The sequence below is a fragment of the mitochondrial genome of Oncorhynchus tshawytscha (genome assembly GCF_018296145.1).
Source record: "Oncorhynchus tshawytscha mitochondrion, complete genome".
Lineage (NCBI taxonomy): Eukaryota > Metazoa > Chordata > Actinopteri > Salmoniformes > Salmonidae > Oncorhynchus > Oncorhynchus tshawytscha.
Genome location: NC_002980.1, coordinates 487 through 16644, shown reverse-complemented (window position 1 = coordinate 16644; position 16158 = coordinate 487). Strand labels below are relative to the sequence as shown.

Sequence of the window (16158 nt, the reverse complement as noted above, 5' to 3'; positions counted from 1 at the left end):
CAGAGGGTAGTTTAATTTAGAATCTTAGCTTTGGGAGTTAAGGGTGGGAGTTAAAATCTCCTCTCTCTGAGCACTAGGGAGGGTTTTAACCTCCGACTTCCGGATTACAAGACCGGCGCTCTGGCGCTGAGCTACTAGGGCAGGCTCATTGGAGGGCTTTATTCTCGGCCCAGCCGGCTAAGGGCGAAAGAATTAGGAAGATGGTGAAGTAGATTACAGAGGCAATTTGGCCGATGATGATGAATGGGTGTTCTACGGGCATGCCTCCGATTCAGGTGAGGATAAGTATATCTGCTACTAGGGCCCAAAATAAGAATTGGGTCAGTGGTCGAAAGGTTAGTCCTCGTTGTTTGGAAGTGTGTAAGATAGGAACAACTATAAGGACAAGGATCGAGAATAAAAGGGCGAGTACCCCTCCTAGTTTGTTGGGAATAGATCGTAGGATTGCGTAAGCGAATAAGAAGTATCATTCGGGTTTGATATGAGGTGGGGTGACCAGGGGGTTGGCGGGCGTAAAATTGTCCGGGTCCCCCAGGAGGTTTGGTGCAAAAAGAGCTAAGGATGTTAAACCGAGAAGTATGGCTACGAATCCTAGGAGATCTTTGTATGAGAAGTAGGGATGGAAGGAGATTTTATCGGCATCGGAGTTAATGCCTGCTGGGTTGTTAGATCCTGTCTCATGAAGGAACAGAAGGTGGAGGACTGTAGCAGCTGCAATGACGAAGGGGAATAGGAAGTGAAAGGCGAAAAATCGTGTTAGAGTAGCGTTGTCAACAGAGAACCCGCCTCAGATTCATTGTACTAGGGCGCCTCCTACGTACGGGACAGCGGAGAGGAGGTTTGTGATTACAGTGGCCCCTCAGAAGGATATTTGTCCTCATGGGAGGACGTAGCCTACAAAGGCGGTTATTATAGTGAGAAGTAGAAGTACCACCCCAATATTTCAGGTTTCTTTGTAGAGGTAAGAGCCATAATAAAGTCCTCGGGCGATATGTATATAAATGCAAATAAAAAAGAAAGATGCCCCGTTGGCGTGGATATTTCGAATGAGTCAGCCGTAACTAACATCTCGGCAAATGTGGCAGACAGAGGAAAAAGCTGTTGAAATGTCGGAGGTATAGTGTATGGCTAAGAAGAGCCCGGTAAGAATTTGGGTGGCTAAACATAGGCCTAGGAGTGAGCCAAAGTTTCATCAGACTGAAATGTTAGAGGGTGCTGGGAGGTCGACTAGTGCGTCATTAGCGATTTTTAGGAGAGGATGGGTTTTTCGGAGGTTGGCCATTAGGTTCTTGTAGTTGAATAACAACGGTGGTTTTTCAAGTCATTAGTTTCGGTTAGAGTCCGAGCAGGAATTATGACTTATCTTGTGTCTTTATTTCTTTTAGGGCTGGTTTTAGGGCTTGTAGCTGTGGCATCTAACCCTGCACCTTATTTTGCTGCTTTGGGATTGGTTGTAGCAGCAGGTGTGGGTTGTGGTGTTTTGGTGGGTCATGGGGGATCTTTTTTGTCTTTGGTACTATTTTTGATTTATTTGGGGGGAATGCTTGTGGTATTTGCTTATTCAGCGGCTTTGGCTGCTGAACCTTTTCCTGAGTCTTGAGGGGATCGTTCGGTTTTAGGGTATGTAGTGGTTTATATGGTGGGGGTGGTGTTAGTGGCAGGCTTATTCTGGGGTGGGTGGTATGAAACCTCGTGGGTGGCGGTGGACCTCTTTAAAGAGTTTTCCGTTTTGCGGGGGGATACAAGTGGGGTGGCATTGATATATTCTCACGGAGGGGGGATGTTAATCGCGTGTGCTTGGGTACTTTTGCTAACACTTTTTGTGGTGTTGGAATTAACACGGGGATTGAGTCGTGGGGCGCTTCGAGCAGTTTAGGTTAGTGTTAGTAGGACAGCTAGGGTTGTTGAAAGGAAGAATAGAGTGAGGTATGTTTTAATTATGCCTTGTTGGATATTACTTGTTGTCGTGACTATTGGGTAGGTGAGTTGAAATAACTCCTTTGGGCCGACTTTTTCAAATCATGTTTGATCTACCATTTGGCTAGCAATGGTTTGTCCTAGAGTTAAGTTTAGTTTTGGGGCCAATCGGTGGATGATGGTGGGGAAGAATCCCAGTATATTGGAGAAGTTGTGTAGTGATGAGGTTAGGTGTAGTTTAAATTGTTTGTTAGTTAGTGATGCAAGTTCTAATGCAATGAGAAGGCCTAAGATGGTTACCAGGAGAGCGGCTAGTTTTAAATGGGTGGGCATGGTTATCACTGGGGTGTTGGATGGGAGGAAGTTTGAGGTAATCAGAAGTCCTGCAATGATGCTTCCTCAGGCTAGTCGTTTGATTGGGTTGATCACGGATGGATTATTTTCATTAATTGGGGCTGTAGTCGTAAAGCGGGGGTGTCCCATAGAGACGAAAAAGATGACTCGTAGGCTATAAATGGCAGTGAATGAGGTGGCTAGTAAGGTAAGAGTGAGGGCTCAGGCGTTGAGGTGGGAGGTGTTTAATGCTTCAATAATAGCATCTTTGGAGAAGAACCCCGCTAAAAAGGGGGTGCCGGTAAGTGCAAGGCTCCCGATTGTGAGGCAAGAGGAGGTAAAGGGGGTGAGGTTGTGTATACCTCCTATTTTTCGGATGTCCTGTTCGTCGTTTAAACTGTGAATAATTGAGCCTGAACATAGGAAGAGTATAGCTTTGAAGAATGCGTGAGTGCAGATGTGTAGGAAGGCTAGTTGTGGTTGATTAAGTCCAATGGTGACTATCATAAGTCCTAGTTGGCTTGATGTAGAGAATGCGACAATCTTTTTGATGTCATTTTGTGTTAGGGCGCAGGTGGCGGTGAATAGGGTGGTTAGGGCTCCTAGGCATAAGCAGGTGGTTAGGGCTGTTTGGTTATTTTCTATAAGAGGGTGGAGTCGAATTAACAGGAAGATTCCCGCAACAACCATGGTGCTGGAGTGTAGTAGGGCAGATACCGGCGTAGGACCCTCTATCGCGGAAGGAAGTCACGGGTGAAGTCCAAATTGCGCTGATTTGCCGGTGGCGGCTAGAATGAGGCCCAAAAGAGGGAGTGTTAGGTCAAGTCCTTTTGAAGAGGCAAATATTTGTTGAATTTCTCATGAGTTTAGGTTTGTTGCGAACCAGGCTATACTTAGGATGAGTCCGATGTCTCCGACTCGGTTATAAATTACAGCTTGTATAGCAGCTGTGTTAGCATCAGCCCGCCCATGTCATCATCCGATGAGGAGGAACGATATAATTCCAACCCCTTCTCAGCCGATAAATAGCTGGAACATATTGTTGGCGGTTACTAAAATAATTATGGCAATCAGGAAGAGGAGGAGGTACTTAAAGAACCGGTTTATGTTGGGGTCGGCATGTATATATCAGGATGCGAATTCTAGAATCGATCAGGTTACATACAGAGCAATCGGGGTGAAAATAATGGAGTAGTGGTCAAATTTAAAGCTAAGGTTAATGTCAAAGGTTGTGGTGTTTATTCATTGTCAATTAGTGACGATAGTTTCGGTTCCTTGGTCTAGGAAGATAAAAAGGGGGAGCAGGCTTACTAGGAAGGCCATTTTGATAGCAGTTTTTACGTGAGTAAGGGCTCAGTTTTTGTGTTGGGGGGTTGGGGTGAGGGTGGTGATAAGAGGGTAAATTAGAAGTGCGAAGATCATTAAAAGGGACGAGTTTAAGATGAGTGTAGTGGGGTGCATAGCTGCTACTTGGGATTTGCACCAAGAGTTTTTGGGTTCCTAAGACCAAGGATGAGCTGTTATCCTTTAGAAGCACGAGTGAACCACAGAATTTAACTGAGGGGGCAGAAGATTAGCAGTCTTTGCTATCGTCAGATTTCTCTCGGTGGATAAGAGGATTTTAACCTCTATTTTTAGAATCACATCTAATGTCTTGGTTAAACTATATCTACAGAAACATCAGCCTCATATGAGTTCAGGTTTTAGGATCAGTAGTACGATTGGGATGAGGTGTAAGATAATAAGTAGGTGTTCTCGGGTGTGGGTAGGTTCAAGAGCAATAATATGGGATGGCAGGGGACCCCGTTGGGTCATTAAGAATAGATAAAGGGAGTAGCTCGCTGTGATTAATGTGCCTAGTCCCGTGAGAATAAGGGTTCAATAGGATCAGTTAAATATAGAAGTGATAATTATTAGTTCTCCTATTAGGTTAGGGAGAGGAGGAAGGGCCAGATTGGCTAAACTAGCCATAAATCATCAAGTGGTCATTAGGGGGAGAATTATTTGTATTCCTCGGGCTAGTAGTATGGTCCGGCTGTGTGTACGTTCATAGCTGGTATTGGCTAAGCAGAATAGTGCTGAGGAGGCGAGGCCGTGTGCGATTATGAGGATAATTGCGCCAGTAAACCCTCAGGGTGTTTGAATTAAAATACCCCCTGCGACTAGTCCCATGTGGCCTACTGAGGAGTATGCGATTAGTGATTTCAGGTCCGTTTGACGTAGGCAAATAGATCCGGTTATAATGATACCTCATATGGCCAAGACAATAAAGGGGTAAGCTAGTTCTTTGGTCAGGGGGTCTAGTATGACTATTATACGTATTATGCCGTATCCTCCCAGTTTGAGGAGAACAGCCGCTAGGATTATGGATCCGGCGATTGGAGCTTCTACGTGGGCTTTTGGAAGTCAAAGGTGTACACCATATAGTGGTATTTTTACAAGGAAAGCTAAAAGGCAGGCAGCTCATCATAGTTTATCGCCTCATGTTAAAAGGTACAGGGGCTGTGTATACTGCAGGGTGAATATGGATAGGGTTCCGCTGTCATTTTGTATAAGAAGCAGGGCTACAAGGAGGGGCAGGGAGCCAGCTAAGGTATAAAATAAGAAGTAGGTGCCGGCGTTGAGGCGTTCTGTTTGATTTCCTCACCGGGTAATAATAATTAGGGTTGGAAGTAGTGTGGCTTCGAATATGATGTAAAATATGATAATTTCTGTGGCCCCGAATGCTAAGATTAGAAATATTTGGAGGGAGACCAGGAGGGAGATGTAGGTCCGTTGGCGATTTAAGGGTTCAGGCGATAGGTGATTTTGGCTGGCGAGGATTATAAGGGGAAGTAGTCAGCAGGTTAGTACTAGTAGAGGTGTCGATAGGGGGTCAGTTGCTAAATAGAGGTTAGAGGAGGATCATCCGGTTTCTGACGATCATTTAAGTCAGGATAAACTTGCTAGGGCAATAACTAAACTTTGGGCGATTGATGTAGTCCATAATCATTTCGCGGGACTGAGCCAGATCGTTGGGAAAAGCATGAGTGTGGGGATAAGGATTTTTAACATTGGAGGAGGTTTAAGCTTTGGAGGCGGTCTGTGCCGTGTGTTCGTGCGGTTGCTACTAGTAGAGCTAAACCTGCGCTGGCCTCACAGGCTGAGAACGCTAGGAGAAGTATAGGGGCTACTGAGTAACCAGTGGCTTCTATTTGAAGGGCTCATAAGGAGAGGGCAATAAATAGAGAGAGTATTATTCCTTCTAGGCATAGAAGGGCTGAGAGAAGGTGGGTGCGGTGAAACGCGAGTCCTATGAGCCCTAGAATAAAGGCTGAGGTAAAGCTGAAGTGTACTGGTGTCATAAGGCGGTCATGGACTTAAACCATGGTCTTTTGAGCCGAAATCAAGGGTCTTGTTTTGGACTAACTGCCTATTCGGCTCATTCTAAGCCTCCTTGGGTTCATTCATAAATTAAGCCAAGAGTAAGGAGGGCGAGTACGGCAGTGGATCAAATAAGTGTTAAGGTTGGGGTGTCGAGCTGATCCCCTCATGGTAGAGGTAGAAGGAGGGCAATTTCTAGATCAAATAGGAGGAATAGGATGGCGATTAGAAAGAAGCGTAAGGAGAAGGGTAGGCGGGCGGACCCTAATGGATCAAATCCACATTCGTAGGGGGATAACTTCTCTGCGTCTGGGGAGATTTGAGGTAATCAGAAAGAAATAGTGGCTAGTACTGCGGACAATGTGATGGTAATAGTGATGATTGTTGTAATTAAGTTCATTATCTTTCCTTGGATTTTAACCAAGACCGGGTGATTGGAAGTCACTTATACGTGTTAATACTAGAAAGATTATGAGCCTCATCAGTAAATAGAGACGTATAGGAAGAGTCACACAACGTCTACAAAGTGTCAATATCAAGCAGCAGCTTCAAAGCCAAAATGATGTTCGGATGTAAAGTGGTATTGGACCTGTCGCAGAAGGCAAACGGCTAGAAAGGTTGATCCAATAATCACGTGTAGGCCATGGAATCCGGTGGCGACAAAGAAAGTAGAGCCGTACACGCCGTCAGCGATTGTAAATGGGGCTTCGTAGTATTCTATACCTTGTAGGAAAGTGAAGTAGAATCCTAGTAAAATAGTAAGAGTAAGAGCTTGAATGGTTTGTTTCCGTTCGCCTTCTATGATGCTGTGATGGGCTCATGTAACGGTGACACCAGATGCTAGAAGGACTGCAGTATTAAGAAGGGGGACTTCAAAGGGGTCTAGAGTAGTGATGCCTGTGGGGGGTCAGCAACCTCCTAATTCAGGTGTGGGAGCTAGGCTAGCGTGGTAGAAGGCTCAGAAGAAACCCAGGAAAAAGAATACCTCGGAGGTAATAAATAAGATTATGCCGTATCGTAATCCTTTTTGGACTGGTGGTGTGTGGTGTCCTTGAAAGGTGCCTTCTCGGATAATGTCTCGTCATCATTGGTATATGGTGAGAAGTAACAGAACATTACCCAGGGTAAGTAACGTGAGTGAGTGGAAGTGGAATCAGACTGCAGTGCCTGATGTAAGTAAAAGGGCGGCAATTGCGCCGGTCAGAGGTCAGGGGCTTGGGTCAACCATGTGGTATGCGTGTGCTTGGTGTGCCATTAAACGTTTTCTTGTAGGTAGAGGCTTAGAAGTAAAACAAAGACGTAGGCTTGAATTATAGCTACAGCAATTTCAAGAAGGGTAAGTAGAAATAGGACAATAGAAGTTAGGATTGCTACTGTGGGTATTATAGGTAATAGAACAAAAGCTGCTGTAGCAATTAGTTGAATAAGAAGGTGGCCTGCTGTGAGATTGGCTGTAAGTCGTACGCCAAGGGCGAGGGGGCGGATGAAAAGGCTGATTGTTTCGATAATGATTAGTACTGGGATTAGTGGGACGGGGGTTCCTTCAGGCAAGAGATGGCCGAGAGCGGCAGTAGGTTGATTTCGTATGCCAATAATTACTGTGGCGAGCCATAATGGGACCGCTAAACCCATGTTTAGGGATAGTTGCGTGGTGGGGGTAAATGTATACGGAAGTAGGCCTAGTATATTTAGGGTAATAAGAAATAGTATTAGGGAGGTTAGTAGGGCTGCCCATTTGTGGCCGCCTAAATTTAGTGGTAAGAGAAGTTGTTGGGTAAATCGGTTGATGAACCATCCTTGCAGAGTGATTAGGCGGTTGTTTAATCATCGGGCAGTGGGGGTTGGGAAGAGAATTCATGGAAGTGTTAATGCTACAGCGATAAGTGGAATACCTAGGTATGTGGGGCTCATAAATTGGTCGAAGAAGCTTAGTGTCATGGTCAGTTTCAGGGTTCAGGTTTAGCTTTTTCAGTGCTTTGTGAGGTAGGCTCATTTGTGAAGGTGTGGCCGAGGACTTTTGGAGGAATAACAGTTAGGAAAACCAGTCATGAGAATACTAAAATAGCAAATCAGGGGGCGGGGTTGAGTTGGGGCATGTCACTAGGGGTGGTTGGGGACCACCAATCTTTAGCTTAAAAGGCTAACGCTATTCCCGATTTAGCTTCTTAGTGAGGCATCTTCAAGTATTATAGTGGATCACTTCTCAAAGTGTTCTAGGGGTACCGCTTCAACAACGATGGGTATGAAGCTGTGGTTAGCCCCGCAGATTTCAGAACATTGTCCGTAGAATACTCCAGGTCGAGAGGCAATAAAGGCTGTTTGGTTTAATCGTCCTGGTACCGCATCTATTTTTACACCTAAGGAGGGAACGGCTCAGGAGTGAAGGACGTCTTCAGCTGAGACTAGGATTCGGATTGGGGATTCTACAGGGACAACTATTCGATGGTCTGTTTCTAGAAGACGGAATTGACCTGGCACCAAATCTTGAGTGGGGACTATATAAGAATCAAAGCCTAAGTCTTCGTAGTCGGTGTATTCATAGCTTCAATATCATTGGTGGCCCATTGCTTTAATAGTGAGGTGTGGATCATTAATTTCATCTATAAGATAGAGAATGCGGAGGGAGGGGAGGGCGATGAGAATAAGGATGATTGCTGGGAGGATAGTTCAAACGATCTCGATTTCTTGAGAATCAAGGATATACTTATTAGTAAGTTTAGTAGAGACCATTGCTACGATGATATAAAGCACTAGTGTGCTGATAAGAAGAACAATCATAAGGGCGTGGTCGTGGAAATGAAGGAGTTCTTCTATTACAGGGGAGGCCGCGTCTTGGAATCCTAGTTGTGAGGGATGTGCCATTCTAGCTAAGTGCTTAAGACACGCGGGGTTTTAACCCACAATTTTGCCTTGACAAGGCAATGTAATAGACTTAGTTTTACTAGTGTCTTATAGAAGAAAGTGGCAGAGTGGTTATGCGGTTGGCTTGAAACCAGCACATGGGGGTTCAATTCCTCCCTTTCTCGTTAGTTTGCTTGTACCTGGACAAATGCCGGTTCCTCGAATGTGTGGTAAGGTGGGGGGCATCCGTGTAGTCATTCTACGTTTGTTGAAGTTAATTCGATTGATGCTACCTCTCGTTTGGCAGCAAAAGCTTCTCAAAGAATAAATAGGAATATAATTACAGCTACTAAGGAGACAAGGGATCCAATTGAGGACACAGTGTTTCACAGTGTGTAGGCGTCTGGGTAGTCAGAGTACCGTCGTGGCATTCCTGCGAGGCCCAGGAAATGTTGTGGGAAAAAGGTTAAATTTACACCAATAAATATGATTCCAAAATGGATTTTGGTTCATGTGCTGTGAAGTGTATACCCTGTGAATAGCGGGAATCAGTGTACGAAAGCGCCTATGATGGCAAATACAGCTCCCATGGATAGTACGTAGTGGAAATGAGCAACTACGTAATAAGTGTCGTGTAGAACAATGTCTAATGAGGAGTTAGCAAGGACAATACCTGTCAGTCCACCGACTGTAAACAGGAAAATAAACCCCAGGGCTCAAAGAAGTGGTGTTTCTCATTTGATTGAGCCTCCGTGTAGTGTAGCTAGTCAGCTAAATACTTTTACTCCTGTGGGGATAGCGATAATCATGGTGGCAGATGTAAAGTAGGCACGAGTGTCAACGTCTATTCCGACAGTGAACATATGGTGGGCTCATACGATAAATCCTAACAATCCGATGGCTATCATAGCTCAGACTATTCCCATGTACCCAAATGGTTCTTTTTTACCGGAGTAGTATGCAACGATATGTGAAATTATACCAAAGCCTGGGAGGATAAGAATATAGACTTCTGGGTGGCCGAAGAATCAAAAGAGGTGCTGGTATAAAATTGGATCTCCCCCGCCTGCCGGGTCAAAGAAAGTGGTGTTTAGATTTCGGTCCGTGAGTAACATAGTAATGCCTGCTGCCAGAACGGGGAGGGAGAGTAGTAGAAGGACAGCAGTAACTAGTACAGCTCAAACAAAAAGTGGGGTTTGGTACTGAGAGATAGCCGGGGGTTTTATGTTAATAATGGTAGTAATAAAATTAATGGCTCCTAAAATTGAGGAGATCCCGGCTAAATGAAGGGAGAAGATCGTCAGATCAACTGAGGCTCCTGCGTGGGCTAGGTTGCCGGCCAGAGGGGGGTAGACTGTTCACCCGGTGCCAGCTCCGGCTTCAACTCCAGAGGAAGATAGGAGGAGGAGAAAGGATGGTGGAAGGAGTCAGAAGCTTATGTTATTTATTCGAGGGAATGCCATATCAGGGGCCCCGATCATTAGGGGAATTAATCAGTTTCCAAAGCCTCCGATCATAATCGGCATAACTATAAAGAAAATCATAACGAAGGCATGGGCTGTGACGATCACGTTATAGATCTGGTCATCCCCTAGAAGAGCGCCCGGCTGGCTTAGTTCTGCCCGAATCAGTAGACTAAGGGCGGTGCCTACTATCCCGGCTCAGGCACCAAATACTAAATAGAGGGTGCCAATGTCTTTGTGGTTGGTTGAGAAAAATCATCGTGTGATTGCCACAGGTAGGGTGGCTGAGAGCCCAAGCGGTGGATTGTAGCTCCATGGACAGAGGTTTAATTCCTCTCCTTATCAAGCCCTGTGGTGTACCACATGTCAGATTGCAAATCTGAAGAAGTAGGCTAATAGCCTGCCGGGGCTTTACCCCGCCTCGCCCCCGGTGGCGGGGAAAGTAGATGGATGCTCGCTGGATAGAGCGCTTAGCTGTTAACTAAGAGTTTGTAGGATCGAGGCCTTCCCACCTAGAAAGGCTTTAGCTTAATTAAAGTGTCTGGGTTGCATTCAGAAGATGTGGGATAGAGTCCTGCAAGTCTTAACAAGGGCTGGGAGATTTTCACTCCCGTTTAGAGCTTTGAAGGCTCTTGGTCTTAATACTATCCTAAGCCCTTACTACAAAGCTAACATGGTAGTCACAGCTGGTGTGAGGGGAAGTAATCCCAGGGCTAAAATAGTAACAATTGAAAGGGGCAAGGTAATTATGGTAAAATTGAGGCGTCATGGGGCGGTGGCAGTTAGGGTGTTGGGGTAAATAGTGAGGGTCAAGGCGTAGCAGAGTCGCAGATAAAAGTAAAGGCTAAGAAGGGCTGTTATAGCAGCTAGTGTGGCAGGTAGTGGCAGTTCTTGTTTTGTTAGTTCTTGCAAAATAAGTCATTTTGGTATAAAGCCTGAGAGGGGTGGAAGGCCCCCGAGGGATAACAACACAAGAGCGGTCAATGCGGCAAGGGTTGGGGATTTAGTTCATGAAGTTGCGAGAGTATTAATAGTTAGAGAGTTGTTGGCTTTTAGTGCTAGGAACGTTGAAGATGTCATGACAATATATATGGATAGGCTGAGGAGTGTAAGGGAGGGTGCGAATTGTAAAATTAATACTATTCATCCTAGGTGGGCAATTGAAGAGTATGCTAGAATTTTACGTAATTGGGTTTGATTAAGTCCCCCTCAGCCTCCGACAAGTGTTGATAGAAGGCCAATTGCAATGAGTAGAGAAGAGTTAATGGTTGGGGCTACTTGAATTATAAGTGCAAAAGGTGCCAGTTTTTGTCAGGTTGACAGGATTAGTCCTGCTGTGAGTTCAAGTCCTTGAAGAACTTCTGGTAGTCAAAAGTGAACGGGGGCTAGTCCAAGTTTGAGGGCAAGGGCCAATATTGCTGTTGTAGTTGCTAAGGGGTGTGTTAGCTGGTGAATTTCTCACTCTCCTACAAGTCAGGCGTTGGTGGTGCTAGCAAAAAGGATTATTGCTGCGGCGGTTGCTTGTGTTAAAAAGTATTTGGTTGTTGCTTCAATTGCTCGGGGGTGGTGTTGTTGTGCTATAATTGGAATAATGGCGAGGGTATTAATTTCTAGGCCTATCCATGCAAGTAGTCAATGAGAGCTGGCAAAGGTGAGGACTGTGCCTAGTCCTAGACTAGAAAGTAAGATGGTGAGTACGTAGGGGTTCATTAGTAAGGGAAGGATTTTAACCAACATATTCGGGGTATGGGCCCGAAAGCTTAATTAGCTGACCTTACTAGAAAGTGGTGTAGTGGAAGCACCAAGAGTTTTGATCTCTTGAGGATGGGTTCGAGCCCCTTCTCTCTAGAATTGAGGGGACTTGAACCCCTATCAGCCACGCTATCAAGGTGGTCCTTAAGCATTCAGGCACAATTCCTGGCTAAATCTGAGGGGGGAGGCCTGCTAGTGCGATGGGGAGTGCTAGATGCCACAGTACAAGGGCCAGGGTGAGGGGTAGGAAGCTTTTTCAAACTAAATGTATAAGTTGATCGTACCGAAATCGGGGGTAGGAAGCTCGTACTCATAAGAATACAACGGATAGGAGGGCAGCTTTTGTTATTAGGTTGAGGGCAGTTAATTCGGGGAAAGCGGGGATGTGGGACGCGCCCAGAAATAGGACGGCTGAGAGTGTATTTATTAGAAGAATATTAGCATACTCGGCTAGGAAAAAGAGGGCAAAGGGCCCTCCAGCGTATTCTACATTGAATCCGGAGACTAATTCTGATTCTCCTTCTGTGAGGTCAAAGGGTGCACGGTTTGTCTCGGCGAGGGTTGAGATGTATCATATGGCGGCAAGTGGTCAGGCTGGCACGAGCAGTCAGATGCTTTCTTGGGCCACGTTGAAGGTTTGAAGAGTAAACCCCCCCGTGATGATAATCACGCTAAGTAAGATTAAGCCTAGGCTAACTTCGTAGGAAATGGTTTGTGCTACTGCTCGGAGGGCTCCAATTAAGGCGTATTTGGAGTTTGATGCTCAGCCTGATCCCAAGATAGAATAAACGGNTAGGCTAGATAGTGCAAGTACAAATAGTACCCCTAGGTTAAGATCTGTAACAGGATAAGGAATAGGTATTGGGGCTCAAAGAGTGAGTGCAAGTGTAAGGGCAAGTATGGGTGTGGCGAGGAATAGAAAGGGGGAAGAGGTGGAAGGTCGGACGGGTTCTTTAATAAATAGTTTTAGGCCGTCTGCGATAGGTTGCAGTAGTCCGTAGGGGCCTACGATGTTTGGCCCTTTTCGAAGTTGCATATACCCAAGGACTTTTCGTTCGAGTAGGGTTAGGAAAGCAACTGCTAGTAGAACGGGTACGATGTATGCTAGGGGATTAATAACGTGGGTAATTAGGGTGGTGATCATAGCTAAGAAGAGGGTTTGAACCTCTGAGAAAGAGGGCTTAGGCCTCTCGCAATTACCGGGCTCTGCCATCTTAGCGCGCCGTTCTTTTAGGCAATCTTGGTGTGCCCCCTTGTCTGTTTTAGTTGCCTTCATCAGGTGGGGGTGGGGCGTGCCTTAAGCATGGGCCCCTTCTTTCCGGTCCTTTCGTACTAGGAAACATCACTTCATAGATAGAAACTGACCTGGATTACTCCGGTCTGAACTCAGATCACGTAGGACTTTAATCGTTGAACAAACGAACCCTTAATAGCGGCTGCACCATTAGGATGTCCTGATCCAACATCGAGGTCGTAAACCCCCTCGTCGATAGGGACTCTGGGAGAGGATTGCGCTGTTATCCCTAGGGTAACTCGGTCCGTTGATCGGCGTTTGCCGGATCATTTTTGGTCAGATATTCTGGTGCTTAGAGCTGTGGCTCTTGGCTGTGGGGGCAGTGCCCCCAGTCCACATGGGGGCTTAATTTTCCCCCGCGGTCGCCCCAACCAAAGACATATGGGCTAGGGGTCACTGCGTTTTTACTTGTTAATTCAAGGTTGTTTGACGTGATCTGCCTGGTGTCTAAAGCTCCATAGGGTCTTCTCGTCTTATGTGCTTATGTCCGCTTCTGCACGGGCAGATCAATTTCATTGACTTGAAAGAGGAGACAGCTAAGCCCTCGTGATGCCATTCATACAGGTCTTCATTTAAAAGACAAGTGATTGCGCTACCTTCGCACGGTCAAAATACCGCGGCCGTTAAACCCATAGTCACAGGGCAGGCGGGACCTCTTATGTTTTGATTTGCAAGAGGCGATGTTTTTGGTAAACAGGCGAGGCTTGTGTTTGCCGAGTTCCTTCTCTTTCTTTGGGTCTTTCCCTGGGGGCACTCCTGTGTGGGGTTAACGATTTATTAGTGTAGGTTTTTCTTGGTGTTTATTCTGGTCTACAGTTCCCTCTTGGTTTGGGTTCGTTATTTGTCGGGGGTGGGTCCGATCCGACTTACACATGTGCTGGGAGAGAGTCGTCCTCTCTTATTACTCATTCTAGCATAATCTCTTCCATGGGGGCATGGAACGGCTTAGTACGGTTAGGGGGGTGGGATTTCTTATCAGGATAAGAGGTTTATATCTGTCTGAGCTTTAACGCTTTCTGTGCAGGTGGCTGCTCTTAGGCCCACTGTAACAGGTTACCTTAGTAATTATGATCCTTAGCCGCCTGTTAAGGTTGTGTCCTTGTTCAAAGGAGCTGTACCTCCTTTGACTAACTCTCCTTGTTTCTTTGGGACAATATTAGTTTTACCTCAAGGTCCTAAGAAAGCTGGGGGGCTGAACTTCTATTCATTTCCTAAGCAACCAGCTATAACTAGGCTCGATAGGTTTATCACCTCTACTCGGGGCTCGTCCCACTCTTTTGCCACAGAGACGGGTTAGCCCTATAATAGGCCGTCCCGGAGTAGCTCGTCTAGTTTCGGGGGCCTGAACTAAAGTTCTCTTTGCTCAGGTTTGCTGGCTAAATCATGATGCAAAGGTACGAGATTTAATCTCTGCTTTTCTAGGCTTAAAATGGATTATGTCAATTTCTTCTTTCAGCTTTTCCTTGCGGTACTTTTTTCTGTTGCTCAATTTGTCTCCTTTTCGGTCGCCCGTACTAAGGTGGAAAAATGGTTTGTTGACTTAATTCTAAGTTTTATTGGGGTATGTATGTGTGGTGTTAGACCAAGTGTGTTGGCTAGCTAGTCAGCTCAGGGTGATCCGATTTGCACGGATGTCTTCTCGGTGTAAGGGAGGTGCTTTCCTATTTTAGCTACACTCTGGTTATTCCAAGCGCACCTTCCGGTACACTTACCATGTTACGACTTGCCTCCCCTTTGTTCGGTTAACTTCTTAGTTAGAAGGACAGGTTGAACTTGGGGAGAGTGACGGGCGGTGTGTGCGCGCCTCAGAGCCAGTTTCAAGAGAACTCTCTATTTTCTGTTTACTGCTAAATCCACCTTCGGACGCTGATTTCACAGCGTGGTTCGTAGTACTCTAGTTTAGAGAATGTAGCCCATTTCTTCCCACCCCATGCGCTACACCTCGACCTGACGTTTTGGGTTTTGTCCATTTTGCTTACTATGGAGCCTTCACAGGGTAAGCTGACGACGGTGGTATATAGGCGGGTAAAACAAGAGGTGGTGAGGTTGAACGGGGGTTATCGGTTATAGAACAGGCTCCTCTAGGTGGGTCTGAGGCACCGCCAAGTCCTTTGGGTTTTAAGCTGGCGCTTGTAGTACCCTGGCGGATATCAATTGTATATTTTTATCAAAGTTTACGGCTAGGCATAGTGGGGTATCTAATCCCAGTTTGTTTCTTAGCTGTCGTGGGGTCAGGTGTAATTAAAGCTGCTTTCGCAGTAGGTCTTCGTGCCCCCAGGTGCGTATGACGGCTGAGGGGGTGTTCGGCTTTATTAAATATTTTTCCATAACCACTCTTTACGCCGGTAGTTATCAACTAGGGCCTCTCGTATAACCGCGGTGGCTGGCACGAGTTTTACCGGCCCTCTTAACCTTAACTAAGTCAAGCTTTCGCTTATGGCTTAATATTTATCACTGCTGAGTTTCCTTGGGGGTGTGGCTTAGCAAGGCGTCGTGGGCTGCCTGGGCGCGCCTGATGCCGGCTCCTCGTCCCCGGGCAGGGGATTAAGGGCATCCTCACAGGAATGCGGAGACTTGCATGTGTAAGTTCAGTTAAAGCTGATAGTAAAGTCAGGACCAAGCCTTTGTGCTCGTGGGACTTTCTAGGGTCCATATTAACAGCTTCAGTGTTATGCTTTAGTTAAGCTACGCCAGCAGTGGGTTAGGCGGGAAAATGGTGTTGCTAGGGGATCGGAAAGTTTATTAATGTATACTTTAATTATGAAAGTGTACGCATTACAGCGCTGTCGGTGCCAAACTGCTATAAAGTGCACTAAAAGTTTATTAATGTATATAAAAAATATCATGCTGATTTGAAACTTCCTGGTTTAGGGGTTTAACAGGAACATAAGGATCTTTCAGCGTAGGGGGGTAGGGGGGTTTACCGCGCAGAAGCCGGGGAAATCTTAGATATCTGTGAAGAAAATAACGGACCTTATGCACTTGATATCCAAGTATGTGATTCTTTATAGAATATCATTCCACCATGAATACATAGTTCCCTGGAATTCAAGATCTAGTTCGACCCTGTTAGAATTTCTTTGCTAGCACCTTGTATATGCAAGCTGAAAGGAAAAAAAAAAAAGGGAGAACCCTATGCATATATAGAGAACGCCCGGCTTGGGGGGGTAACGGGCAATAAGATTGACACCATTA

General features: G+C 45.9%; 13 protein-coding genes and 24 non-coding genes across 37 annotated transcripts, besides 2 other annotated features; 9 read left to right on the top strand and 28 right to left on the bottom strand. All coding sequences in view use genetic code 2, as the record gives it.

Annotated features, from left to right (window-relative positions):
- KEF73_t22 lies at positions 1–70 on the top strand. The gene has a single exon. It is a non-coding gene; the product is annotated as a tRNA-Pro (tRNA).
- On the bottom strand, positions 70–141 carry KEF73_t21. The gene has a single exon. It is a non-coding gene; the product is annotated as a tRNA-Thr (tRNA).
- On the bottom strand, positions 142–1282 carry CYTB. The gene has a single exon. Coding sequence (NP_148950.1; cytochrome b) is annotated over positions 142–1282 (1141 nt in total).
- A 3-nt stretch (positions 1283–1285) lies between these two features.
- On the top strand, positions 1286–1354 carry KEF73_t20. The gene has a single exon. It is a non-coding gene; the product is annotated as a tRNA-Glu (tRNA).
- ND6 lies at positions 1355–1876 on the top strand. The gene has a single exon. A coding sequence (NP_148949.1; NADH dehydrogenase subunit 6) covers positions 1355–1876, from the start codon at positions 1355–1357 to the stop codon at positions 1874–1876; it is 522 nt and encodes a 173-aa protein.
- ND5 lies at positions 1873–3711 on the bottom strand. Its single transcript has one exon. A coding sequence (NP_148948.1; NADH dehydrogenase subunit 5) covers positions 1873–3711, from the start codon at positions 3709–3711 to the stop codon at positions 1873–1875; it is 1839 nt and encodes a 612-aa protein.
- On the bottom strand, positions 3712–3785 carry KEF73_t19. The gene has a single exon. It is a non-coding gene; the product is annotated as a tRNA-Leu (tRNA).
- Position 3786: 1 nt separating this feature from the next.
- Positions 3787–3855, bottom strand: KEF73_t18. The gene has a single exon. It is a non-coding gene; the product is annotated as a tRNA-Ser (tRNA).
- Positions 3856–3923, bottom strand: KEF73_t17. The gene has a single exon. It is a non-coding gene; the product is annotated as a tRNA-His (tRNA).
- ND4 lies at positions 3924–5304 on the bottom strand. Its single transcript has one exon. Coding sequence (NP_148947.1; NADH dehydrogenase subunit 4) is annotated over positions 3924–5304 (1381 nt in total).
- Positions 5298–5594, bottom strand: ND4L. Its single transcript has one exon. A coding sequence (NP_148946.1; NADH dehydrogenase subunit 4L) covers positions 5298–5594, from the start codon at positions 5592–5594 to the stop codon at positions 5298–5300; it is 297 nt and encodes a 98-aa protein.
- On the bottom strand, positions 5595–5663 carry KEF73_t16. Its single transcript has one exon. It is a non-coding gene; the product is annotated as a tRNA-Arg (tRNA).
- A 1-nt stretch (position 5664) lies between these two features.
- On the bottom strand, positions 5665–6013 carry ND3. Its single transcript has one exon. Coding sequence (NP_148945.1; NADH dehydrogenase subunit 3) is annotated over positions 5665–6013 (349 nt in total).
- Positions 6014–6083, bottom strand: KEF73_t15. The gene has a single exon. It is a non-coding gene; the product is annotated as a tRNA-Gly (tRNA).
- COX3 lies at positions 6083–6868 on the bottom strand. Its single transcript has one exon. A coding sequence (NP_148944.1; cytochrome c oxidase subunit III) covers positions 6083–6868, from the start codon at positions 6866–6868 to the stop codon at positions 6083–6085; it is 786 nt and encodes a 261-aa protein.
- ATP6 lies at positions 6868–7551 on the bottom strand. Its single transcript has one exon. A coding sequence (NP_148943.1; ATP synthase F0 subunit 6) covers positions 6868–7551, from the start codon at positions 7549–7551 to the stop codon at positions 6868–6870; it is 684 nt and encodes a 227-aa protein.
- ATP8 lies at positions 7542–7709 on the bottom strand. Its single transcript has one exon. A coding sequence (NP_148942.1; ATP synthase F0 subunit 8) covers positions 7542–7709, from the start codon at positions 7707–7709 to the stop codon at positions 7542–7544; it is 168 nt and encodes a 55-aa protein.
- Position 7710: 1 nt separating this feature from the next.
- KEF73_t14 lies at positions 7711–7784 on the bottom strand. Its single transcript has one exon. It is a non-coding gene; the product is annotated as a tRNA-Lys (tRNA).
- Positions 7785–8475, bottom strand: COX2. Its single transcript has one exon. Coding sequence (NP_148941.1; cytochrome c oxidase subunit II) is annotated over positions 7785–8475 (691 nt in total).
- Positions 8476–8489: 14 nt separating this feature from the next.
- Positions 8490–8564, bottom strand: KEF73_t13. Its single transcript has one exon. It is a non-coding gene; the product is annotated as a tRNA-Asp (tRNA).
- A 4-nt stretch (positions 8565–8568) lies between these two features.
- On the top strand, positions 8569–8639 carry KEF73_t12. Its single transcript has one exon. It is a non-coding gene; the product is annotated as a tRNA-Ser (tRNA).
- On the bottom strand, positions 8640–10190 carry COX1. Its single transcript has one exon. A coding sequence (NP_148940.1; cytochrome c oxidase subunit I) covers positions 8640–10190, from the start codon at positions 10188–10190 to the stop codon at positions 8640–8642; it is 1551 nt and encodes a 516-aa protein.
- Position 10191: 1 nt separating this feature from the next.
- Positions 10192–10262, top strand: KEF73_t11. The gene has a single exon. It is a non-coding gene; the product is annotated as a tRNA-Tyr (tRNA).
- KEF73_t10 lies at positions 10263–10329 on the top strand. The gene has a single exon. It is a non-coding gene; the product is annotated as a tRNA-Cys (tRNA).
- Positions 10330–10360: an origin of replication (OriL).
- On the top strand, positions 10361–10433 carry KEF73_t09. The gene has a single exon. It is a non-coding gene; the product is annotated as a tRNA-Asn (tRNA).
- Position 10434: 1 nt separating this feature from the next.
- On the top strand, positions 10435–10504 carry KEF73_t08. Its single transcript has one exon. It is a non-coding gene; the product is annotated as a tRNA-Ala (tRNA).
- Position 10505: 1 nt separating this feature from the next.
- KEF73_t07 lies at positions 10506–10575 on the bottom strand. Its single transcript has one exon. It is a non-coding gene; the product is annotated as a tRNA-Trp (tRNA).
- Positions 10576–10577: 2 nt separating this feature from the next.
- ND2 lies at positions 10578–11627 on the bottom strand. Its single transcript has one exon. A coding sequence (NP_148939.1; NADH dehydrogenase subunit 2) covers positions 10578–11627, from the start codon at positions 11625–11627 to the stop codon at positions 10578–10580; it is 1050 nt and encodes a 349-aa protein.
- On the bottom strand, positions 11628–11696 carry KEF73_t06. The gene has a single exon. It is a non-coding gene; the product is annotated as a tRNA-Met (tRNA).
- KEF73_t05 lies at positions 11696–11766 on the top strand. The gene has a single exon. It is a non-coding gene; the product is annotated as a tRNA-Gln (tRNA).
- Positions 11764–11835, bottom strand: KEF73_t04. The gene has a single exon. It is a non-coding gene; the product is annotated as a tRNA-Ile (tRNA).
- Positions 11836–11838: 3 nt separating this feature from the next.
- On the bottom strand, positions 11839–12813 carry ND1. The gene has a single exon. A coding sequence (NP_148938.1; NADH dehydrogenase subunit 1) covers positions 11839–12813, from the start codon at positions 12811–12813 to the stop codon at positions 11839–11841; it is 975 nt and encodes a 324-aa protein.
- KEF73_t03 lies at positions 12814–12888 on the bottom strand. Its single transcript has one exon. It is a non-coding gene; the product is annotated as a tRNA-Leu (tRNA).
- Positions 12889–14571, bottom strand: KEF73_r01. Its single transcript has one exon. It is a non-coding gene; the product is annotated as a 16S ribosomal RNA (ribosomal RNA).
- Positions 14572–14643, bottom strand: KEF73_t02. Its single transcript has one exon. It is a non-coding gene; the product is annotated as a tRNA-Val (tRNA).
- On the bottom strand, positions 14644–15590 carry KEF73_r02. Its single transcript has one exon. It is a non-coding gene; the product is annotated as a 12S ribosomal RNA (ribosomal RNA).
- KEF73_t01 lies at positions 15591–15658 on the bottom strand. Its single transcript has one exon. It is a non-coding gene; the product is annotated as a tRNA-Phe (tRNA).
- Positions 15659–16158: part of a D loop that runs on past the window's edge.